General features: G+C 38.1%; 1 protein-coding gene across 2 annotated transcripts; it reads right to left on the reverse strand.

Moving 5' to 3' along the window:
• Nucleotides 1-1112: 1112 nt before the first annotated feature.
• slc25a19 (solute carrier family 25 member 19) lies at nt 1113-26932 on the reverse strand. 2 transcript variants are annotated; one of them, XM_039740333.1, is made up of 7 exons: nt 26540-26932; nt 26140-26292; nt 9809-9964; nt 9280-9450; nt 6365-6548; nt 2181-2311; nt 1113-1730 (listed from the first exon to the last, which is right to left on the reverse strand). In XM_039740333.1, exons 2-7 carry the CDS (start codon nt 26269-26271, stop codon nt 1518-1520), a joined length of 987 nt encoding a protein of 328 aa, XP_039596267.1. In that variant the 5' UTR covers nt 26272-26292; nt 26540-26932; the 3' UTR covers nt 1113-1517. The 2 variants fall into 2 exon arrangements, with proteins under 2 accessions (XP_039596267.1, XP_039596266.1); XM_039740332.1 differs by having other exon boundaries at nt 26746-26931.
• Between the last annotated feature and the right edge of the window lie 206 nt (nt 26933-27138).

Here is a 27138-nt window from a genome sequence, read left to right on the forward strand (position 1 = left end):
TGCTGCGTGTTCTGCTTCTCGCTTGTCGTTGTTTTAAGAGCTGGGAGCACATGAAGCGTGTCTGACAAAAGCATTCCAACAAATGCTAAGTTAGATGACCGTGAACATGTTTTAAATGTTGTTTCACTGCCTTATCTTGCGCGACGTTAAAAGTGTCTCTCACGGGATGTCGTCAAATCGTCTTCCAAGAAGATCTCGTTTTTTTTTTTATAATAGGGAGATGTTCAGTAAAACATGACTATTCTGTGTAGGCTATTGGCACAATCAGGATACCTTTACATTATAGCTTAGACTTTTCTAAAAGCCATTCACGCCGGAGATCACAAGAGAGGAAAGAGTTCAGAAACATTTTCTCACATCTACTAATCAATAAAAGTCATCACCTGACATCTGCTTTGTATTCAAAACAAAGAAAAAAATCAGTGCTACTATACTTACCAGCAGGCTTTCCTGAGTTTCAAAAGACAGTAGCTATGCCCCTCTTCACTCACCATCCCCTTTTTACAACAAAAGTGTTGAAATGGACTTCCTCTATGCCAATTCTCAGTGACTTTTTGAAAAATGACTCGCGCTTTACTCAGTGGTGGACGCATCACTTTTTGCTGTACAATTCTTTAGCAGGACTAGTCTCCTCAAACTGGCTATGTACCTTTTTTGCATGAAGAAGTGAAATTCAATTGATCAACATACTGTATGTGGACAGCATCAAGGCACGGATTACTAAAAAAAACTGTGACTTCCATTGTAAAGTGCCTGAAACTAAATGTGCTTGCTGCTATACATTAAGATGAATTATCTAAATAGACATTTCTAAAAAAAACACTTTTGGATAAGGACTTAATGATGGTGTTTAACTATTTGTACACCGCAAGCAGAGTTACCATAGTTTGGTTTCCAAATAAATGAACAAGAGGTCACATATTCATCTGCAATACTCAAGGAAAAAAACACAAAGCACATCTCCAATTCTGGGCACCACGATCATAATAGCAGCAAGTTTTTAAATTTGTCCTTCAATGGTTAAAAACTGAAGAATAAAAAAAGCAATGTATAGTAAGGAGCAGCTGAGAAATACCGCTTAAAAAACATTTCAATAGTTAGTCAAATGTTAATAAATATATACCAATAATATACTTTATTAACATTGCAGAACAATGATTTTTTTACACAAAAAGAAAAAATAAACATGCCTCTTAAGTGCTTAATGAACCCAAAGTATTTTACATATGTGCAAGTAAAAATTTAAAAAACACCATAAATAACACAATAAGTGGACACATTTCAAAATACTAAATCAGTGATTAAGAAAGTGACCATTAGTAGGAAATCCCATCTTCTGACCTCAGACTATTTAGAAGACTGTCATTTGAATAAGTCTGGGTAACAATGTCTTCTGAATGCTCACTTCAAGAAAATGTGGTTTAGCTCAACAACATAATCCGACTGCTTTCAGAAGCCATTATGATATCCGTTAGATATTATGTCATCAATGACTAGTCCAGATATGCATTTACCTCTCAATCTCTGGAGATTCTGGCTAATTGTGTGGCTTGGTGCTTTTCTTTAAAAGTACGCAGGACACTGCAAAGGAGCTCATACCAGAAGAAGGTGAATCCCGTTGAAAATGCAGCCTTTATCAGGCTAGGGGAGAGACCCTTGAAGAAGCCTTTGGGTCCTTCTTCCTGTAAAACTTTCACTGCACAATCTGTAAAACCCTTGTATAAACGTACCTGCAGGAATACAGCATACATTTTCATATATTAAACAAAAGAAAATGCAAAACTGGACTTCAGATGTTCATTCAGATAAAGCAGGCACACTGATTAGTTTCAGAGATCTGTTAAACTCTTCATAAGCTAGCACTTCCGCCTTTTACACTAACATAGCCCAACGCAATTCCTTCTATCTCTGTGCTTTGTTTAATCGCTCTTCAATCTTTGTGCGTCTTGCATTATTCTCTACTTTCCTCCCTTTGATTGGCCTCCAAATATTTTTCTCCTCCTGCTTTATTCTTCTCCAAAATATTTGCAACTTCTCATAATTTTCCTCAGATCTGACTGTGCTTTTAACTTTTGTATTCATACAAAACATTTCCTTTAATTATTTGGAGGTATTTTTTCATTTCTTACCAAGCACTAGTTTATGAAAGAATGAAAAATAAATGTCCATTTTGGGCTTACTTGGCCAAAGGATATTCTTGCTGCTTCAAAACCACCAACTTGAAGGCGCTTTTTGAAAAGGTCAAAAGGGTATGTCATTGTTTTACTGATGATCCCAGCACAGCTCCCACACACAAGATTTTTTAAATTACCTGTAATAAATAAAAAAATGGTAGATTCCATATTTTATTAATTAATTATATATATATATATATATATCCATCCATCCATTTTCTAACCCGCTGAATCCGAATACAGGGTCACGGGGGTCTGCTGGAGCCAATCCTATATATATATATATATACAGTGGTGTGAAAAACTATTTGCCCCCTTCCTGATTTCTTATTCTTTTGCATGTTTGTCACACAAAATGTTTCTGATCATCAAACACATTTAACCATTAGTCAAATATAACACAAGTAAACACAAAATGCAGTTTTTAAATGGTGGTTTTTATTATTTAGGGAGAAAAAAATCCAAACCTACATGGCCCTGTGTGAAAAAGTAATTGCCCCCTGAACCTAATAACTGGTTGGGCCACCCTTAGCAGCAATAACTGCAATCAAGCGTTTGTGATAACTTGCGATGAGTCTCTTACAGCGCTCTGGATGAATTTTGGCCCCCTCATCTTTGCAGAATTGTTGTAATTCAGCTTTATTTGAGGGTTTTCTAGCATGAACCACCTTTTTAAGGTCATGCCATAGCATCTCAATTGGATTCAGGTCAGGACTTTGACTAGGCCACTCCAAAGTCTTCATTTTGTTTTTCTTCAGCCATTCAGAGGTAGATTTGCTGGTGTGTTTTGGGTCATTGTCCTGTTGCAGCACCCAAGATCGCTTCAGCTTGAGTTGACGAACAGATGGCCGGACATTCTCCGTCAGGATTTTTTGGTAGATAGTAGAATTCATGGTTCCATCTATCACAGCAAGCCTTCCAGGTCCTGAAGCAGCAAAACAACCCCAAACCATCACACTACCACCACCATATTTTACTGTTGGTATGATGTTCTTTTTCTGAAATGCTGTGTTCTTTTAACGCCAGATGTAACGGGACATTTGCCTTCCAAAAAGTTCAACTTTTGTCTCATCAGTCCACAAGGTATTTTCCCAAAAGTCTTGGCAATCATTGAGATGTTTCTTAGCAAAATTGAGACGAGCCCTAATGTTCTTTTTTCTTAACAGTGGTTTGCGTCTTGGAAATCTGCCATGCATGCCGTTTTTGCCCAGTCTCTTTCTTATGGTGGAGTCGTGAACACTGACCTTGAGGCAAGTGAGGCCTGCCGTTCTTTAGACGTTGTCCTGGGGTCTTTTGTGACCTCTCGGATGAGTCGTCTCTGCGCTCTTGGGGTAATTTTGGTCGGCCGGCCACTCCTGGGAAGGTTCACCACTGTTCCATGTTTTTGCCATTTGTGGATAATGGCTCTCACTGTGGTTCGCTGGAGTCCCAAAGCTGTAGAAATGGCTTTATAACCTTTACCAGACTGATCGATCTCAATTACTTCTGTTCTCATTTGTTCCTGAATTTCTTTGGATCTTGGCATGATGTCTAGCTTTTGAGGTGCTTTTGGTCTACTTCTCTGTGTCAGGCAGCTCCTATTGAAGTGATTTCTTGATTGAAACAGGTGTGGCAGTAATCAGGCCTGGGGGGGGGCTACGGAAATTGAACTCAGGTGTGATACACCACAGTTAGGTGATTTTTTAACAAGGGGCAATTACTTTTTCACACAGGGCCATGTAGGTTTGGATTTTTTCTCCTAAATAATAAAAACCATCATTTAAAAACTGCATTTTGTGTTTACTTGTGTTATATTTGACTAATGGTTAAACGTGTTTGATGATCAGAAACATTTTGTGTGACAAACATGCAAAAGAATAAGAAATCAGGAAGGGGGCAAACAGTTTTTCACACCACTGTATATATATATATATACATATACGCACACACACACACACACACAGTCAAAGGTGAACATTTCTTCCATTACATCAGAGTCTGTCAGTTTTTCTAAACATGAACTAGATTATATAAAGTAAAACAAAGCCAATTTTGCCCTAAGCAAAGGATGGCCCGTTCCTGCTTGTCATGAATGTGTTTTCTAGGCTGCTGTCGTCTTTGCTAGTGTTTACCCATCATGGTTCTAAAGTGTAATTTACACTTCAACATCATGAATGGACGGATTTGTGTCAGTTAACAGTTGTTGTGCATTTAGCAGAAAATTAACAAAAATAGCAAAAGACAAAAATAATTTATCTGCCTTTTTGGCAGCTTGCATTATTAGTTTTTTCAAAAATTTATTATTAGTTCTTCAAAAAGTTAACTCGGCCTAGCTACCTAAGTTTTGTACAAAAGTGACACGTGTTAAGTAAGATTTTTATCTGGTAGAGAACTATTTTATATCCACCTTATCTGAATGTGTATGTCTCAGGCTTTAAATGAGACCACCAGTTCACCCTCTGGAACTCGTGAACCATTATTTTAAAAGCTAAAAAAATATTTTTGCTTGTTTCTACAGCTCTTTGCCACCATTTAATATTTGACGGCTTCTTTCTCAGTTGCTTCTGGCAACATGCACATTAATGCTATAGGACATTTCATCAGACTTCACAACTATCATTTATACAATATAAGATGCTGTATATTAGAGCCATGTTTTCACCCAGTTATAAAAGCATGAAAATGCTACAATGTATTAACTAACTAAAAATGCTTTATAGTCTTGTTTCATGCAGGTGAAATTACATAAAGAGAGGATTCAATAACTTTGAGACTTTATGTTTTTGAGAAAATTAATAGTTTTATGAACATTTTTCTCAGCAGAAAATTTGTATTAGAATAAAACCTGGAAGGTTTTGCATTTTTTGAGCTTAAAATGTAAATTGAACTTTGTTCATTTTAATCAAGGGTATGTCTGGTGTTTTATATGTAAAACACACACAAAATGCATATCAAGTCTGAAACATCTCCAAAAGGATCAACTCCACCTTGAAAAACAAAAGAGCAAATTTGAAATATGAGAGCCTCCATTAGGTGATGCACAAGTAAAACCAAAAGATTGTGTTGTTAAGCCTTTTATTCAGCATCAAATTTAATTTTGCCAATTTTTTACTCAACTATATAGCACAGGCTTGAAAGCAGGGAATAACAGAGAAATAAGAGTATTTTTTCACTATTTATTACATTGAATGTGATTTAAAATGGTTTGTCAGGAACATTTCTCAAGCAATTACAATACAAAAACACTGTGTCACTAACACAAAATCAACCCTGAGCTAAAAGCAAACACCACTTATTACCACGTGTTACATGTCCCTAAAGGCTGTTGATGACAATTTATGATCCAATGCTTCGTTGTATGTATTTTCTGGAAGTCAGCATTTTTACTGTCAATATAAGTTCTGTAGTATTTAAGTAGAAAAATAAATTTCACAAATAAAACTGAACATTTTGAGAAATGAATTGAGACAGCTGAAAGCAGAGATTTTTTTTAGTGTGCCAATCCAATTTATACAAAGATGAGAATTGCCATGTAATACTATACACTTAAAAGGCTGACAAATTTCATGGGTCCTTTCAATATTTTACACAAATAAAATATACAACTACCATAAACATAAAAAAAATTCTCAAACCCACCTAATACAATTCTGGGTCATGTTAAGCTGGAGTCTATCCTGACAATATTGAGCACAAGGCAGGGACCAACCATGGACAGGATTTCACTCAATTTTAGGTCTCAGTCACACAAGGCTCATTTAGAACCTCAAATTAACCTAACATGAACAGATACATACAAATGCTACATGGACTGTGTGTGTGTGGGATTTGAATCCACTGATTTGTGATGGAAGATACTAGGCACTGCATCATGGTACTTCCCTTTTCTTAAAGCATATAGGAGTACAATTTTAAATCTGTACATTTGCACAAGCTGTTGCAATGATTAAATAAAAACAGATTTCATTAATAGTGTACTGGGTAGTTTGTTTTTCACGTCATTACAAAACATTTTTGGACAGGAAACAATTCACCATATTATTGATTGTTCAAGATATTGTTTGGTGGCTCCTGGCAGACATAAATGATATTTGAGGAATCATCTGGCATTTCTACAAGCCCAACTGCATTTGTCAATGTCTGCTTATTAATCTTTTGCACAAAAAAGTTAAACACTGTATAAATTTTGAGAAACAAATATGGTGTCCTACCTGAGCTGGATTCTTTAGGCGGAGCTGCCCACTGGTAAACCTTTTGGAAAATGTTATAAAAGAAGAACTGCAATCCAGCATATGGAAAGACCGCAATCAAGGTGGGTGTGAGGCCTCGATAAAAACCTGAGGGTCCTTCTGTCTGCAGCATTATGCTCACTGCATGGCGTAGATTTTTGTAGACCTATGTAAAACAGATGATTTGATTAATAAAGACTAGATAAGTAGGTTTCTCTGCCAGCAACAAGTTTTCCCTACATTCCATTATGCCATTTCATCATGTATTTTGGAAATGAACATCAAAGCTAGGTATGCATCTTTTGCAGATGACGTGTCAAGTTTCTTTAAGAAATTTCAGTGGATACTGAACTAATTCAAAGCTGACACCAGATAACCAGGAGGCTCTCACAAAGTGGTGCTGGATCATGAAGAATGTATTGAGAAAAATAAACATGCTACAAAAATCTTTCTTGGACCTTAATTTTAAGTGGAAAAAGATTAAAATTTAAATTGTACAAACATACTGTATAAGTCTAACACTGAACACAATGGGCCTAATTATGTTATTGATATCATAAATCTTTTGTCTTTGTGCTGCTTTCTACTACTCCTTACCTGTTGGATTGTGATTATGAATTGACATGCAGAGTTATTCCTAAATAGTTCATTTCTTAAAAGCTGATGCTGTCACGACACGGTGGCACAGTGGTAGCGCTGCTGCCTCGCAGTTAGAAGACCCGGGTTCACTTCCTGGGTCCTCCCTGCGTGGAGTTTGCATGTTCTCCCCGTGTGTGGGTGGGTTTTCTCCCACAAACTTGCAGGTTAGGTGGATTGGCGATTCTAAATTGGCTTGGTATGTGGGTGTGTCTGTGTGTGCCCTGCGGTGGGTTGGCACCCTGCCCAGGATTGGTTTCTGCCTTGTGCCCTGTGTTGGCTGGGATTGGCTCCAGCAGACCCCCCATGACCCTGTGTTCGGATTCAGCGGGTTGGAAAATGGATGGATGGATATTATATATTAATTATGACAGCATAATACTGTACATTGTGTTCCATTACATGCTTCAGTATTTCACACTAAAATTCCCTGAACTACTTAACAACATCAATAGTGAATACTGTACTGTTGCCTACCTGGCTGGAAAAGGGTAAAATAACTATGAAAAGGCAGGCATTGCTAGGAGTGGTAAGCCTTATAAATGCAGTGCACACCACCCCAAAACTAATAGGCACGTTCTTAGGCATTTTTTAAATCAAATGGTCAATATCTGAGAAACAATACAGCTACAGTTAAGTAGGCCGGGGTGCTTTCTTGTGGACATCAAATGTCAAGTGTGAAGTGTAACAACTCTGGCGGTGCATAGGACATACCCAACTGCAGGCCTGATTCTTTTGATTAGGTTTAAAGGTCTAATACTGACATGGGTGGTTGCTACTCAATGAGTCTAGAATAGAGATGTATAGAGAGGACTCAAATAGAATGCTTGGTCTGATATTGTTTTTTCATCAAAATGAGCAAGTCATTCTTAGATACCAGGTAAAAAAAGTGTAGGCCCCTTGAAATCTATAGATTTGTGTTGTTATATACTTTTATGTTTCATATTTTTCATCCTCCTTTATTCACCATACATTTTGTCAAATATTTGTTTGGTTTAATTATCTTAAAACATTTTTATATTTATTAGGAGTTGGATCAAACAGTGGTGGTTTTAATAACAACCCAAAATGAAATCCAACACACAGGAAAAATGTAAGCTATGCACAGTACAAATACAGGGTTCAACTAGTTGTACTTGCTTTTGACTGGATGAATAGGTTTTAAATACACAAACTGTTAATGTACAACTTTTTACACTTATAACTTGGTATGGGTAAAGGATCAGTATTAAACATAATATCTTATTCTGCTTAGGGTTGATTCACATGCAAAGGTGTTCTCAATAAAAATCTTTTTGAGCGGTTCTTTATGGGCTGTCTCATTGGAGTCTTCACTGGAACTCATTTTAAAGACATTTCTATATTCCTTCTATCTTAAGCCTCAAAATTCATAAACCAGGAAGTATTTTCCAGAAACAGTTTTGCATATGCTTTGATATTGCCTTTAAGAAACCATACAAACAATCAGTTTTATTTTCTAAACCACTGGTCTTTGCAACTAAAAAAAAGCAAAAGACACAAGTGAGCTTTTAATGTAGCTGATTTTCTACCAATAACATTTGATTGGACAGCTGCTTCATTTGCTAAATTTTGAAGATTATGATGGAAGCATCTATTATTGGTTTTATTTATTTATATTAGATTATATTTAATTCAATTTTGTTAATACCAGAGGCACTTCTTAGCATGCTGTGGTGGAATGAGCCTGTGGCCAAAAGTCCTCAAAGACAGCACCTACTGGAGGGGATTGTCTGGAGTTTTTCTTGATGGCAGTCAATTTTGCCATCATCTTTTTCCCCACAACATCTTCCAATGTGTCCAAAATTCACCCTGTGATGGAGTAAGCTTTCTTAATATGTTTGTGCTTCCGTTGAGCTCATGTTGCTTCTCCAGTGACTGCAATGTACAACATCACACTGGCTACTATGGACTGATACAGCATCTTCAGGAAATTGCTGCATACATCAAAAGACCCGAGTCTTCTTAGGAGGTACAGTCCACTCTGGCCCTTCTTGTCAGACCAGTCCAGTTTGTTGTTTATGTGAACTCCCATGTACTTGTAGCTCTGCACCACTTCCACATCCTCCCACTGGATTTATTTATTAAAAAGTAAATGTAAGTTACATTGGAGTATGCACTACCCCATCACATATTTACCATTCATTATCTTTTAACATAAACATAACATAGCACGTTGCTGTAATGGTCAACAACTTATTTTTCAAGTGTGTGCAGTTTGGATCCCGCCTTCCTACTCTTACCTTGGGTTCTCCCTGAGCAGCAAAGCGGGTCCTCAAGGTATCCAGAGGTTGGCAGGCAAAAGTGGCAGTGCAGGCTGCAAGGCCACCACAAACAAAGTGAACATTGGCATTCCTGCTGTTGAGTGATGTTGTCTTATGGACAAATTCAGTCAACATTTCAAATGTTACAAACTGTAAATAGACAATATTCAAAATTATTTCAGGTCCTCAACATACAAAAATAATCGATACAGATTAAAAATAACTTTTTTTCTTTTCTATATATGTTATGGCATAAGTGAAGGTTGGAAACATAAGAGTAAACATATCTCTATAATCTGTCCATGAAACCCTGCCTCTCAAGCTAAAGCTGGAGGATAACTACAAACAAAGACTTGATGAAAATAAGAGACAGTAAAGTTTTGAATTTACATGGACAAATGGAAGCTTCTAATAACTGAGAAACAGTTTGAAAAAAAAAAAAAGCATATTTCAAAATAAAAACTAAAACATATCAGAGGCAAATCTACCTGGGGTTGCAGCAACCTACCTGGACAGCTCCATATGTAATGGACAACAGCTGGGCAGGAATATGACCTTTCCAAAAAGCAACCATACCCTCCTCTGTAAAGATGCAACGAGATGCCTGCCATAACCCATGGTATTTTGCCTGTGGAACATGAGCTGAAATCTTCTCGATCTGAAGCTGAAAAAAAAAAAAAATACTAAATATGAAATACACAAGCATCTTCTATTAGAATTATAATTATTCAGCCATAAGAGGGTGTCCATTCTAAATCCTGATAATCCTTGTAGATTTGGACGCATGAGTCTAGAGTCTCACAGTTGGTGCGTTTAATCTTGGCTGAATAAATCCGTGTCTTTAAATGTTGTATACTAGTATATAATTTTTTTTTTGGCATTTTCATAAAATAAACCCAATGTAATATCACAGATAGTAATACTTATTTGCTCTCCTTAGCTTGTGCAGCTAACCAATGTCACTCTTACATGGTGGGACTGTTTTTTTTTACTGACTGAATGAAATTCAGCAAACGGTTAAACTTTTTAACCTGTGCAATTAAAATCTATGCCTAAACTACAGAATCTGACCACATCGAATGATACTGGCAGGATAAACAATTGTGATATAAACATAAACATTCCTTCTTGATATATAGTATGGCCATTGAACGACAGTAGATTAAATGCTCAACACCGAATAACACCCAAGCAAGCCCTGGTAATTCTTAGCAACTTCAAATATTATCTTATACACCAAGTATTAAATGTGGCAACTTAAATTTTAAAGTGGATATTACTACATTAGTCATTCATTGACCTTTGTATGTTAAAGTAGATAACACGCATAATGTGCAATTCACATACTCTTTTGGTTCTCTTTTCTGTAAGCTTACAGTTATTGTAAGCAATTTTTCTTACCTGATCAGAGCCATGTTTCACATCTCCCCACAAGTCCATGCAAGTTCTCAATCCAGCCAGTTTTGTATACTGAATGACAATTTGCAAACCCCAAGCATGGTACACATTTATAAATTACTTTATCATATTATTATAAAGTATTATTTACAACAATTAAATACTATACAAAAATGTTGTCACAGAAAACAAAAAACACATAAATATGCATATTAATATCTTTTATTTTATTGTTCCAAAAAAATGTTGTGATTAAAAAAAATGGTGCCAACATTAAACAATGAGGGAAAAAAATCTAACCGCAGAGTAAAATGAAATAGCAACCTGAACAAACTGAAAAATATATATATTTTAAACTATGAAGTAAAACAGGTAAATAACATATAAAAATATCACTTTTGGGTGGAATATTCCTTTAATCTGATTTAATGTCACATTGGGGCTGGAGCCTATTCTAGCACCACTGAGCAGAGCAGGCACAAACCAACACCATCAGCACATACAACTGGCAACTATATATATATATATATATATATATATATATATAAATATATATATATATATATATATATAAATATATATATATATATATATATATAAATTAAGCACCCTCCACACTTAGAATCCTAAGAACATATCTTAACCAGGGGTGCCAATAATTGTGGAGGGTGCTTAATATATATATTGTCAGAGGTGGCTGGGGTGGCGACCTGGCCAGGACGCTCAGGAGGACCGGAGGAGGGCTTGCACATTCCCCAGACCATCTGGGGGCGACTGCCCTGGTTCCTTTGGGGACCACGGGTACAGAGCTTTGAAGCTCCACCCTGTAGGGGCCTGTGGTCGCCACGAGGGGGCGCACCCATGCCTTTGAAGCCCTGAACCTCAGCACTTCTGCCACACCAAGAAGTGTTGGGGGGGGGGTCACTTGGTGGGGTGTTTGGGGAAGAAGAGCAGGGACACCCAGAGTGCTTACAGGGATGCAGCCGGCACTTCCGCCACACAGTGGTGTGTCGGCGGGTAATTGCCAGAACCCACCTGGAGCACATCCGGGTGATAATAAAAGGGGCCACCTCCCTTCATTCAAGGCAAGAGTCGGGAGCGGAGAGGACTGAGCTGGATGTAAGGAGGCGGCCTGAAGGAAGGAAGGCATTGTGTGGCCAGGACTTGGGGGGTTTTGTGGTGCACTTTAACTGTGTAAATATTGTAAATAAACTTGTTTGTGGGTGACATGAACGTGTCCACCTGTCTGTGTCTGGGCCATCCTCCACAATATTATATATATTATTTATATATATATATATATATATATATATATATATATATATATAGTAATCCCTCCTCGATCGGGGTTGTGTTCCAGACCCCCCCGCGATAGGGGAAAATCCACGAAGTAGAAACCCTATGTTTGTATGGTTATTTTTATATATTTTAAGCCCTTATTAACTCTCCCACACTGTTTACAAATGTTCCCCGCAGAGTTATACAGCATAATCCCTTTGTATTCTCTTAGATATTAGGTAAGATTCATTGAAATTATGTATTGTGAAGGATGGCCGGCCATTTATCCCGGCCCATACCCCCAAGCCGCCAGGTGGAGCCCTCCTTGCAGCATGGAGGTCCCCAGAAGACCAGCAGGGCATCATGGACAATGGAGTTTTTATGCAAAGCCCTGCTGGATGCCGTGGGGGCCACAGGAGGGAGCTGCAGGGAGGACTGAGGGCTTCTTCGTGCCCTGTGACCCGGAGGTTCGTCATAGGAAGAGCGACGGACTTCTGGGTTGAAGAAAAGGACTATTTACCCTGACCCGGAAGGAATAAGGACTTGTGGACTGTTGGGCAGAAACACCTCCGGGTCAGGGAGTATAAAAGGACTATGGGAACTCCCAGACAATGAGCTGAGCTGGGTGGAAGGGTGGCAACGCGTCTGGGAGCTGGAGGATTGTATTATTGATTTATTGGGGATTTATATGAGTATTGTGGTGGAGAGTGTGCTTTGTGCACTGTGGCTACAAAATAAAGTCAACTTGGGGACTTTTACCTGGTGTCTGGAGTCGTGGACAGGGGTTCAAGGGAGCGAGAGCGCCCCCTATCGTTCACAGTATATAAACAAACTGTTTATATACAGTAAAACCTAAATATTATTTTAAAGATATCGAGTGTCTCCGATATCACATACTGTATGTTACAGCCATTACGATAGACAGGCCACCAGAAATAAATACGTACAATGCAAGAAAAATAGTATACAGTAAATGTGTGTACAGTGACACTAAACGTACGTACATGTACTAAGTACTGTAAGTAGAAAATTAATTATAGTTACTCACCAACAATGACACGATGACTTGTCCGATAACAATGAGTTTAATTTTACTGCACAACAAAGGAGAGCGTTATAGCTCTTCCAAAGGAGCCACTTCAGGCGATTGTGTAGCACCGCCGTTATTCTTCTTCAATCCAAATCCCTAAAGCAGATTCCATCCAGACTACTGCTTTATTACATCCACTTACAACTCATTTTGCACCCTGGTTAAAAGGACACTGCAGCCGTAGATCTTATATTCCTTTCCTACTTAAAATTGCTTAATAAAAAGAATCGTAGCCTTATTGATGCTGTAATGGCATCCTACAGCAGTGTAGCTTTTCCCTTTCTTCAACAAATGCAAAACGTTTACCTTTTCGGCAATCGTTAACATCTTCCGTTGGCGCTTAGGCACGGCCCCTGAAGCAGTAGCAGGAGCAGATCGTTTTGGAGCCATAATGAAGGGCTTGACTATGCACAAAGATAAACACAAAAGAGCACAAAAGTTAACTCTTTACACAGCGAAACACGTTGGATGTTGAATGAGCGAGACGAGACTTCCTGGTTAACACTGCATTCAGCAAGCAGGAACTTAACTGCGTGCTCTGATTGGTTAGCTTCTCAGTCATCCGCCAATAGCGTCCATTGTATGAGGCTAACTAGATCACAGCCAGAGTTTTGCAGTAGCTCGTGCGTTTGATCGTGCGTGCGGGATGACTAGTGTGTTATAAGAAGAGATCTCAGACTGGCCACTCTGTATGTCAATCAAGTGGCAAATGCCATAGGGAGGATATATGATAGACTAACTATAAAAAAAAAAAAAACATTTTTTTGAATGTAATGCAATCGACGCATTGGGCACCCCTGAACTAGATACATGTACTTATAGGACATCATGAACTGCTTGTAGATAAGGTTAGTCTTTTATTGGTGTCAACATATTGCAGTAGTTTTATTAAAGATAAGTGTCGGTCATTCTAAAACCGTTCATGTGAGATGCCCGTGCACTGTGTCATCCCCATTTGGGATTCCCGAATTCTTGGGAATGGATTCCCTAGTCAAAAATACCTCCATCCAGAAACTCATTAAAGACTATAGGAGGCGTCTAGAGGCTGTTATATTTGCAAAAGGATGCTCAACTAAGTATTGATGTCATATCTCTGTTGGGGTGCCCAAAATTATGCACCTGTCTAATTTTATTATGATGCATATTGCATATTTTTTGTTAATCCAATAAACGTAATGTCACTGATGAAATACTACTGTTTCCATAAGGCATGTCATATATTAAAAGGAAGTTACTAATTTGAAAGCTCAGCCAATGATAAACAAAAATCCAAAGAATTAAGAGGGGTTCCCAAACTTTTTCATATTACTGTACACCAGTCCAATGCAGGATATACTCATGACTCACCCAACTAAACTACAAAGTTCCTTTGTAAAGTGGAAGAAAAACCAACTTTGATGTGTAGGAGGGCCATGCAAACTATACACAGACACTAAACAGCAAGTTAATGATTTTTTTCATCTCTTCATGAAGTTTATGCCATATTTCAGTTAAGCATAGCACAAGATTTAAAATCTGTGCTGAATTTTGTCGGTAGCATGGCTATACCACTGACCACACTAAAGAAATCAAGAATAGCCTCCCCCTCAAACTCCTTTTTGTAAGATACATCTCTCTATAATATAAAAAAATCCTGGGACAAGACCTGACTTTTTCAGAGAGATACTTTCAAGTCCCGCGAGATGAGACTTTGTGCCAAGAGTTTTAACCACGCCCGGGGCTTGAAATAAATGACAAAGAGTAGATGACAAAGCAGAACTTTGTAAAGAATTCAAAAATGTTGGTGTGATACACAAGCAGAACAGGTTAAAGATAATGAATGTATTAAAATTCGAAAGTCTGAAAGAACTGATAGTAAAGATCGCATTAGTGCAAGCAAACAGAAATTATTACTCGGTGAAATAATGGAACAGCGAAAAGAGATCAAATACTGTATATGGACATCGGTGATATGACAGAAGTATGTAGATATTGTTCGGCTTTAAACTTTAAGTCGGTGACTTGTAGATCATCTAATTTGTGTTGCCATCAGGGAAAAGTAGTGTTTCTTCTCAATGAAGTGGCGTATCCGCGAAAATTAAAAGATTTGTTGTTTGGTGAAAGTGATATCCACATATGCGAGTGGAAGAGATGCAAACTGGCTGGCGTGTATCGCAGGACGCGGGGTTGGCGAGCAAAGCGAGCAGGGGGTGAAGCCCCCTTGTATTTTCATATTTAGGTACATGTATTTGTATATTTATATTTGTATATTTAGTATATATGTGCAGCTATATGTGTAGACATTATATTATTTATTCCCCCCTCCATTCATCTTCTTGTGATCTGTCTGAAGTGCTGTCTAACCGGTGCTGTTGTCTTCTCGTGTTGTACATTGCACCTTTGGTCCTGGAGGACGTTATTTCATCTGTGTTCTTTAATGTATATGGTTGAGATGACAATAAAGGTCTACTTGACTTGCCTTGAATGGCAACAGGCAGATCTTTCATACAGAAAATTCAGAGTGTTTACCATTTTAGACCAGATTTGTGAATTGTAATGTTGGGTGTCAAAACTTTAAGAATAATGTCATGATACAGAATATGCCAAAACCAGTGTCAATGAATCCCTCAGACTGCCTGACAATACCCCACTCCCCTATGTAAATAATGTGGACAGTGCAATATGCCAGAGTCTTCAAGAAATCATCTGCACCAAGCAAAGAGTTTATATATAAAAAAAAAAAAAACAAGAATTCATCTTGAGAGTACCTCAACACAGTAGAAATGCAGATTTTACCCAGAAAGAGAGACTCCAAGTAGATACTGCAAATACAGTAAGTTAGCAAAGCACAGCCAGTAGTTAGGATGTCTGACAGGCTTCTGCACGCAAGGAGGGAGGAAATTCCACAGCAGAGCACTGGCGTCAGCAAGAGTGCGCTTCAGCTAAACACATCAGCAGGTATAGTCTGAGACATTCATGAATCAGACCTTGCCAAGAAATCTGCAAACAGCAAGCTAGTGTTCCCACTAAGAGGCCTGGTTCCATAATCCACCAAGTTAATTTCCAATTTTTTGAATGACCGCTACATGACTTGAAATAGTAACTTGCTTTACCCTTTTCTGATGAATAACAGAAGATGAAGAAAAACAACAGTTAGGTAAAACTCCAGTCTCACTGTGGGCATTATAGCAAGGGTTGGTAATCAAAGTGACAAAGTTCCCTACCTCAGATTCTTGTCACACACAATGGTCAAACCATATAAAAAAAAAAAACTACCTTTTCAGTCAAGAATTTTAAATCCTCTCTTTTCATTGCATTATTTATTAACTGACACCTATGTACCTACCATGTCATGATGACTTTATCTGGCTCTCTTACACCTTCCACTGTCAATTAACTCATAGGTCCAAAACAGGTGGAATTGATAGCACATTTGAAACCTTACTTTAAACTTTAAATGTTTCCGTTAAATCTAACTTGAATTACAGAACTGTAACCTTATATTACTTTGTAAAACATCTCGTAGGGATGATCTCTGCACAAAAGAATTATTATGACATCTGATGTAAGTGTAAAGTACAAGTGTTTAACATATATAAAAAATTATACATAATTTTATGACCAATTTGCCCAATTAACAAAATCTTTATCATTATCTTTGCTATGCATGTAATCAACGTAAAACACAATGCTTTTTTCCTGGATTGCTTCCAGTAAAATATCCTGGGTGCACGCACTGGAGTAATTTTGTGCTGACTTGTTTTACCACCTTTTCAGAGACATTCGTAATCCAGGTATTTACACTGTAGACATCAACCGCAAGCAACTTTAAAAAGAATAAAAATGAAAGGCAAAGTCAGCAGTATAAACTGTATGATGTAATTTTCAACAAGCATTATTATATACAGTATGTATTGTGAATTAATCCCCACGGTTTTCAATATGTTTAAAGTATATTACTACACTTAAGGCACTTAAATTAAAAAAAAACAAAACTTCCTTTGACTGGGTGGATCCAAGATGATTCATCAGTCTGACACAACTACCTTATAATTTTAAAAAAGTTGCAGTGGTGAACAGGACTGGCGGTAAACATGTGGACTTGAAGACAAAATTTATTTTTTTCAGCCATAGTGTGCCCCTTCATCACCAAAAATTCAGTTATTGTAAAAGTTTAAATTTAAAATTGGCATTAAGTAAAGAAAACAATGCCACTGAATAGCAATCAATAGAACTGTAATATTTTCATACTTAAGTAAAGTTAGGCACCAACATCAAAAACAAATTAACAAAAAGGACCAAAAGGTCCTGGTAACAAATTAGGAATGGAGGACAAATTGAAGCCCAAACAGAGCAACCGTGGGTAGCCAGAGCCCGATATCATCAGGTTTCTGTTGTTCCTGAAGCAACAAATTTAGTTGTTGGCAACTTTGATATTGTTCCAGGAAATCAAACTTCCCACACACATTCACCCTTTAACTGGACCAAGCACTTTCAGAAAATGGAGGTTTGAAGAGTTTGAGAGTTACCTAAAACTAGATTTTTTGGTCACTTCAGTAACTCCAGATATTCATTTTTACTTCACATCATCAAATGCAGGGACACACGTAAGAATCCTTTTTGTTGATTTCAGCTTTGCTTTACACAATATCACACTTCTGAGCTTTCTTAGTAGGCTGTGCCTAACTATCTACCTACAGGTAGATTAACAACTTCCTTTCTGACAGGAGACAGTGTCTAAAACTGGGTAAGTACAGGATGGACACATTAACTCAGCTCACAGTCCTGAGGTGCCAATCTCCTCCTCTTTATTAGTCTTTACAGAAATGACTGCATTTCCAAGAAAGACCGTACAACTTCTGAAAACAGTGCATAATACTGCGCTGATTGGTATTATTCACAACTAGCTGAAATACCCAGCATTGCCTGGGAGGAAAATAAAGTGTTTTTTTTTAATTGTTTGAGAAAAATATAATTAAACAAAGCACAACTTCCATCCATTATTCAACCCGCTATATCCTAACTATAGGGTCACGGGGGTAATGCTGGAGCTAATCCCAGCCAACACAGGGCACAAGGCAGGAAACAAACCCTGGGCAGGGTGCCAGCTCACCGCAGGGCATGTGCACACACAAACCCACACACCAAACTTAAAAATAAAAATACAGGGTGACACAGAAAAACGGGAACTTTTGAAAAACCCAATAAAAATAGAAGAAATCCAACAAAAAATTATTTTATTAAAAGCAATTGAACCACTACAACTTGCCTTTTAAGATACAGTAATCCAGATTATCAATGTCTGAAAATTACGTCCTGTATATGGTGTCCTCCTGTACGTATGCATTCTTCCAATTTGCTGTTGAGGTTCCCCATTGATCGCTGCAACATCTCAGCTGGGATACCACAAATTTCGTCTTGAATTCTTCATTTCAGTTCATTCAGTGTCCTTGGCCGAGTTGTGTAGACCCGACGCTTAAGGTCGCCCCACAAGAAAAAAAATCACAAACGGACAAATCCGGTGATCTAGAGGGCCAGGGAATGTCACCGAATGTTGAGATGACACGGTTACCGAACAATTCTCACACAGCTGCCATTGATTGCCTTGCAATTGATTACTAAATTACTAAATGGTGAGATTGTTTACATCTCAAGGTCCCTGTTCCACAGTGCTACCAACTGTACATAGCTGTCACTACGCATTTCAAAAGTTCCTGTTTTTCTGTGTCACCCTGTATATTAACAAACAAACAATGAAGACTCACTAATGAGCTTGTCTTGCGGTCTTGTATGTATGTTATCATCCAGTTGATGCTCGGAACCGGCCAACTCTATTTAGTTACAAAAGCAACAGGGCCGGTGCAGTGGTGCTCAAACACAAAAAATGCTGGCAGTCACTTAAAGTTCACCCTCCGGTGGTCGTTCCAAGTGTCATATGGATGATAACATTCATACAAGACCGCAAGATCACCCACCACCCTACCCAGAAGGGGGTGGGTTAGGGTTGATTTCACCCTACAGTATTTTTAATTGACCAATGAGAAAAATCTGTACCAAGTTTCATAAAAATTGCTCCAGCTGTTTGGAAGTGATGCATACATACACACACACACAACATTGACTTATATATCTCAGCTGAGGAGATGTGGTCTGATCAGCTGCTGTCTTTCTGCTGCTGCTGCCAAGGTGCGTGTTCTGCTTGTCGCGCTGCCCGTCAATCATTTAAAAGCCTGTACAGCAGCTGTCCTTTTGTCTCACATGACGTTAAAGTGTCTCTCGTGGGACGTCAAATTGTCTTCCGAGAAGATCACGTATCGTCTCCTTCCAAGATTCTTTTTTTATAATCTATATCTATCTATATATATATATATCTATATATATATATCTATATATATATATATATATATATATATATCTATATATATATATATATATATATATATATATATATATATATATATATATATATATATATATATATATATATATATATATATATATATCTATATCTATATCTATCTATATATATATATATATATATATATATATATATATATATACTAACAAGTATGATTACAGAGATCGGGCTGAACAGCTGGTTTCCTGGTGAAGCCAAAACAATCTTGACCTCAGTACTGAGAAGACTGCTGAAATGACTGTAGACCATAGGAGATGTCCAGTACCCAGCTACCCCTATGACCCCTCTCATAAACATCTCTGTTTCATTTGTCAACTTCAAGGGCTTTGGTTATAATTTCCTGGAATCTCAAATGGGAAGTTAACATCAACTCCACTGTTAAAAAGGATTGAAAGAGAATTAATTTCTACGACAGGTAAAGTAAACTACATCTTGCTGGAAGATGCGGCCTGAGTTGCCTTGAAAGCTTGCATATTGCAGCCTTTCTAATTAGCCAATAAAAGGTGTCATTTTGCTTAAGTTCTCACTACATCCATAATGGCTAACACGGTACAACACCCTAGTACTAAGACAAGTTTAAAAAATAAATAAATAAATAAATAAATAAATAATTACCAAAGCCACTGCAGTCATGATCTGACTTTTGTTTTTTAAATATTCTGTAGCTATTCCATGGTCTCTAAAAATATACATTTTGGCTTTTGGAGGCCAAGGAACTTAAGTGGTTCCGTTTATTGTTATGTTAAATATGAAATGCATCATTCTTCAACTCCATCTTGTTTATCTTTTGGACCCAACATTTTGGGACACTTCTGTTAGTGGACGCCATGCAATTGATAGGTATAAAGTTCAGAATAATGCACTTAATGGATGTTAAAATTTGTGGATATGACCAAAAAAGCTAGTATTATTTCTGAGTGTTATTGTTAGATCTCCAATTTCAACTTAATTTCTGTGCTCTAATGACGACTTTTGCACTGCATTTTGGTTATGATGATATGATTTACTATACTCTGAAACTATGAATTTTGTTTCACATTTTGACCTTTGTTAATTATTATTATTATCTTTTTACTTGCAGTACAGACTCTTGGCCAGTCTACTGACCTCAGTTTCAGATTCCTTTCCTAATTAAACATTTGCTACCATTCAGTCCAGGCAATAAAACTTCTAGTTCCATTCTACATGACATCCTCCATAACTGTTTTGTTTGGAGTGATCAATATTGAAGACAAGGCAGTTTTGAGCATATCATTTGGCTAGCAGAGAAGGCTGTGACTTGACCAAACTCCAAAATCTTTCCAAGTCCATGTCCAGAAACTGTACAAGTAAGACTACTGCTGATAATTTCTATCCTGACTATCACATCCTTTAAGCTCCTTTTTCTGGGAAACTTTACTGGACACTGAAAATTAAAATAAGATGCATAAGAACTATTTTTTCTTCCGTTACGATTCCTTAATTTAACAACCCATACATATTGTGTTACAAGGACAATGCATTATGTGTTGCTAGGAAAGGCTGGCATTATATATACAACTCTCTATACATTGGACTTCCAATTCAACTCGGAGTCCTGCCTCATGCAAAATTTCGCTGACGACAATGCTGTTGTGGGCTGCATCAGGAGTGGGCAGGAGGAGTAGTATAGGAACCTAATCAAGGACTTTGTTAACACTAGAATTACCAGAGTTTATGAAAAAACTCGTAGATCCGGCCCACCTTAACTGTTTGCACCTCTCCGCCAGTGTCTTTTGTCTTCTAAATGTGCCAATTAAGACGAGCAGCAAGCAGCCGGCTATTCCATCCCCCGCCAGCTATTCCATCCCCCACCATCGCAGAACGTTCACTAAGATTTCCCAGCTCATGCTTTGTTTGATTATTTGGGAGTGACTGAACTGCTGGAGTTTTAGAGTGGAAATAATAGATCATCTGCTCCACTGACAGACTGAGGAGATCGTTCCTCCACCACACTATGCGACTCTTCAGTTCCACCCTTAACGTTAACATTATACAAAGTTATTGTCTGTTATACTTGCGTTTTTATCAATCTTTAATTTAATATTGTTTTTTTATCAGTATGCTGCTGCTGGAGAATGTGAATTTCCCCTTGGGATTAATAAAGTATCCATCTATCTATCTAGTACATTAACTGTAATCTTACAATTTACTTTCTTTTTGAATTTTCCTAAAATGGTTGTTATGTCTGTGTATTTAATGTGTAAATGTAAGCAACTAACAAGTCAAATTAATTTCATGTATTTATGCACTAGAGGGCATTGCCCCCTGCTCGCTTCACTTGCCAACAACCGGGCCTGCACTACGCGCTAGCCTCTTTGTGGTTCTGCCACTCGCGTATGGGGATGTGGATGTACAATTTAAACAGATTGTTATTTTTATGGGTATTGTTACATATGCATAATAGAACTATTTTACATTACAGCAAGTAATGAACCATAGTAAAAAATATCGCCTTGAATTTTGATTCTGTGTTTGGACTTTCATTGTGACAACGCAACGTATAACTGCCCGTGAGTGAATTTTGTTTCTTTCTCTCTATTAAATAAAATGGCTTTTTCGAATGTTTGGCTCCGAGATTTCTTAATTGTCTTTGCAAAAGCTATTCTAATGGAAAACTGTTAACGTTTTAATATGAGTGGCATATCGAGATCTCCTTTGTTGTCTAATGTTATTCCCTGAAGATATACTACATTATCTTTCTTGGATATATCCTTCTTTCTACAGTAATTCATGTGGTGGAAGACCGGACGGTGTTAACGATTACAGATATTCTTCAGGATATTGTGAGCTGATGTTTTCATGTTTCGCACGATCACCACCAACTGTTTCAGCATACTCTATTGATACGCATTTAACCAATCTGCTGTGTAACCGATCAACATTTTTGGTGTTAATTCATTTGACTTCATCGCTTCTTAGTGCTAGGATTGCCCATGTACTCATTTCTTCCGTTGATAACCCTTTGTGATGAAACTATTCAATAAGATTTGGACATAATACGTCTTCTTTAATTGGGAACTTAAAGGGAGGAAAACGTTAAAATTTATAAGAGCTGAGACAGCAGGAATTGTGTCTGACAAAAGCATCACACGAATGAGAGGTGAGAGTACCGTGTGCGTGGTTGAATATGGTTGAGAGGAGGGCATGACTTGAAAAAAATCTCATGGCCATAGTTTCGCGGGACTTGAAAAAATCTATTCAAAAAAGTCTCATCTCGTTGCAGGATTTTTTTTTTTTTTTATAATGGAGAGATTTGACAAATAAAGTGATTAAATCAATCCATACAAACTAAGGGATGAAGGAAAGGCAGTCAGTGAAATGGCAATAAAGGAGCACACGGCAGGAGTTGGCCTAGGATGAGACAGGATGAGATGAAACAGCATTCCAGACAGGGCAGGTTTACTTGACAATTCACTATGGCTGTGCATTTCTGAAAAGTCACAGAAATTCAGAATCCTCAGAAAGACCTGAAACAAATAAGCTACAAAAAAAAGTCACCCTTCTGGGGAAACCAGTTGAAGCAGACATTAATAATGGACACTCTGATAATGGACAATCTTTTAGGCACAGCAGAATTTGTGAGGCTTAAGGAAGGTGCTTCTGATGTGGATGTGAGCAACACTGGAGCACCACACGGAACGGGCCTGCCTTCTTTTCTGTTCATTCTGCACACTTCGGAATATAAGAGTAACATCAGGTCATGTCACTTGCAGAAATTCTCGAATGATTCTGCACTAACAGAGTGTATGGACAAGGGGGATAAGACATATGGTGCGTTCCACTTACAATGGAAGATGGATGTGGAAATGGGAATGACATCATACCAGAGTTAAACATTCGGAAAACAAGTATGGACACATTCAGGAAAACTTTTGTTGTGCTTGCTTCATCAGAATAAAAATCAGTTGATAACACATTATGTCGTCATTTTCATATCCAAACAAAGTAACTATACGTTCACAGAAAGAAGTTGGACAGAAATAATGAGGAATCCTCTGGGTGCTTCGGTTTCCTTCCATAGTCCAAAAAATGCCAATAAGGTGAATTTGTGATCCTAAATTGACCTAATGTGTGGTTGATGTGTGTATGTTCACCTTGTAATGAACTGCCATCCAGTCCAGGGTTTTTCCTGCCTTGGGCCCTATGCTAGCTGGGACAGACTCTAGCAGACCACTGCAACCCTGTCCAGGACTAAGCAGCTTAGAGAATGACTGACTAACTAATAAACAGTATAATATACCACAGCTTTCACTAAAGTTTGCAGTGTACATCACCTTTTTGAATTGATGTCATGACCCAAAGTTGGACAAACTTGGACATAGCAGACCAGCCGAGTTTTCAAGTTGGAAATCCGACTTAAGAGGGTGTTCCAGTTGAAAATTCTGACTTCCCACTTCAAAGGGAACACAGCATTAGTATAAGATACAGAATTTCCCCCTAGGACAAATAAACATCTATCTACCACTGTGTCATAGAAAACATAAGTGTTTCTAATTACAAAGTACCTATACAATGTGAATTTTGTTCTATTTTAGAGATTCTCATAATTCTTATAGTACTTGTAAATTTTGAGATAAATACTGAAAGTACAAGGATGCATTAAATAACTTCAATATCTATCAATCATTCTAAAACCTTTCTCCAATTTTTGCTTACAGAACTGTAGATCCCAGAAGGAACATCTAGCTAAGAAAACTATAACAGGGTGCAGCAAGCAAACACCTGGAGAACCATCCATGTGTTTTTACCATAAATTGTAAAGTAGTTAACTGCATGTAAGCAGGTTCATCAACATTTCTGCAATGTTTTGTTTCCATGGAAACTTTGCAACACCGTAAGCCCATCAGTAAGCAACTTTTTGATACGCTACTTCTGTAGACCTTGCTGTTGGGGTGCAAGTTCTCATTTCTCAATTTGCACAAAAGAAAGACAGAGAAATGGGCTCATTTGTTTGGGACTCCTCAAGGATAACGATTAAGGGTCACCAATTTACATATGACAAAGGGTCAAGGAAGCATCACATAACAGGCTATTAACTCAGGGAAAATAGAAGGCTGAAATTTGGCAGGCTCATTCCTTACAGCTTGCTTACAAAATTTAAGCAGGTTTCATTTCGAAATTCTACGCGTAACAGTCATAACGGTCGACAACGTCTACCATGTTGAACTTTCTTATTTATGGCCCCATCTTCATGAATTTTGGTAGGTGGCTTCCCCGCGCTAACCGAAACCAATGTACGTACTTATTTCGGTGGTATGATGCCACTGTCGGCCACCATATTGAACTTTTCAAAGGTCTTTGTTACTTATGGGCCCATCTTCAAGAAATTTGGTATGCGGGTTCCCAACGCTAACTGAATCCTACTTACGTACATATATACGTCCATAGCCTGCAGCTCAGTCGCCGTGTCAGGCAGCGTTGGGTCCCCATCCCAACGCCTCCCACATTGTTGGCTGCCTGCCTATATAAGGCCGTCCGTCGCTCCGGTCTCTTCATTCCCTTTCTTGCTTCGCCACGGGATTCACATCTCCCTGCTGATAACTACAGCCTTTTTATTTAATCCACGGCTTCTCCGCTGTTTTATTGTTCATTTATTACGATTATAGTTATTGTGTAGGTATTTTAGACTTACTTTACATTGTTCAGGTACCCATTTCCTTTATCATTCCAACTGTACCCCCATTAACATGTCTATCGAGGTGATCACCATCGATCAAAGAACTGTCACTTACCGAGTGGTTTCCATGCCCGGAGATGGCACCTACCTTTTCCATTCTCTTTGTTACATATTGCACGGCCATATCAGGCTTACTCTTGATATCTGGAAGAACATTATGTCTTATGTATCGAATGACTGGGATGGGTTCAAGGTGTGGACTGATGACGGTACAGGAGATAATTATACTACACAGGAGCACTAGAAGAGTGAAATGCTTAAGCCCTTCACCTATGGATCTGCATGTGAGTTGATGGCTGCCGCTGAATTGTTCAGTTGTCGCTTTTAAGTGTACCGAAATGGGCAAATATTTTACACCTTTCGACAACCGTCAATGTCTTTTAAACATCTTAGATTCACAGGCGACGATTTCAGCAGTGGACACTTTGATGTTTATGAATGTTTAAACTCTCAAAAGCTAGATGTGAAGTTATCGATGAAACTGGTTGTGTGATTACAACGCTTGACAGATGCCGAATGTCACTTCAACACAACAAGTCCTGCAAATACCAACGTAATTGGAACAAACCATGAAACTCAAACCGATTATGACAGCAGCAATCCAAGCTGTGACATTTGAGACAAGATTACTGTTCACATGGCCAACTGTACGTTACATGCTCAAGAGTAAGCTCAGCGCACAGCTTGGTCATATTACAACCGGAGGGCCGAACTCACAATGTGGTATACAAAGAGATCCTTAACAAATAATTATTGGTATATTTGTCCCTCAGTTTAAAAAGGTTTAATTTTCTTCTTAATAAAAATTTTAAGGCAGTACTTTCCCGCTGCGAATCGCGGGTATTTTGCTAGTATATTTATATATATATACATACACACACACATATACATAAAGATATTTCTGATGTCATTTAGCAAGTTGCAGACTACTGGTACATGCTCATGTATCTAACACTAAAATGGTAAAGTGGCACTTACCTGGAACCTTATTTTGATGACATCCAGAGGGCTGATCATAGCTCTGGTGACCATCCCAGAAACAGAACCAGCTGTCGCTACCTCTGCTGGTGACAGTGTGGCACTCTCGGACCTTGGGTCATATCCAACCATTCCAGTTCAAATGTATCTCCCCTATACACGAGAAAAGCTTTGCGTTATTATTTTGAGGCAATTAGCCACGTCCTAGGAAACAATGCTTAATGACAAAAAGAACCTGGAAAACATCCGTATTGCTAAGCGACATGGGGAGCGGTGACTAAGCCCAACAGGTCACTATATCCAATGCCCAAACCTTTCCGTGTACTAAAACTATATTATATGTTATTGCTTAATGAAATGAACCAGCGGTATTAAACGGAATTAAACATCAATTTCTTACGTATCTTGGGGAACTTAGCTGTCGAAATCAGTCACTAAAGACATGTGAATGCTGTCGTTGTTGTTAAAGAAAGCTTCTGGTGGAGCAAAACAGAAATGCTGATGAATGCTAACGATATCCCTTGAGGATAATCTCACGAACTACTTTTTTTTGTCAGTTGTTCAGAAATGGCATGCATTGCAGAAAGTTAAAAAAAAGAAACTCGCCGGTATTCGGAACGGGCATACGTCAAAAACTGCAAAGCTGACGTTAAGAAAAACACAGCGACACTCGAAGCCATGCACACTTAAAAGCGGTAAAACGTGTATTTGGCTTCATTCGACTTCCACGAACCGCTGTCACTCTCATCCACAGCCCTCATCTAAAGGTAGCCAATCCGGGATAAGGCTAAGCGGCTCTATAGGCTCTTGTCCAATGATTGGCTTATAGAGGCGGGACATTACTGACACGCAAGGTCAACGGCGGTTATTAATACTGTATTGCGTATCTGTGCTGTGACGTTATTTCCTGGAGGAGCCTGGAATTTGTAGTTAGAATCTAAACCGCCCCTCACAGTGCCGTATACAATTTGCAGTCCTTTTAAGCCTGGATACACATCG

Source organism: Polypterus senegalus, chromosome 17 (assembly GCF_016835505.1).
Source record: "Polypterus senegalus isolate Bchr_013 chromosome 17, ASM1683550v1, whole genome shotgun sequence".
In the NCBI taxonomy this organism is placed as follows: domain Eukaryota; kingdom Metazoa; phylum Chordata; class Cladistia; order Polypteriformes; family Polypteridae; genus Polypterus; species Polypterus senegalus.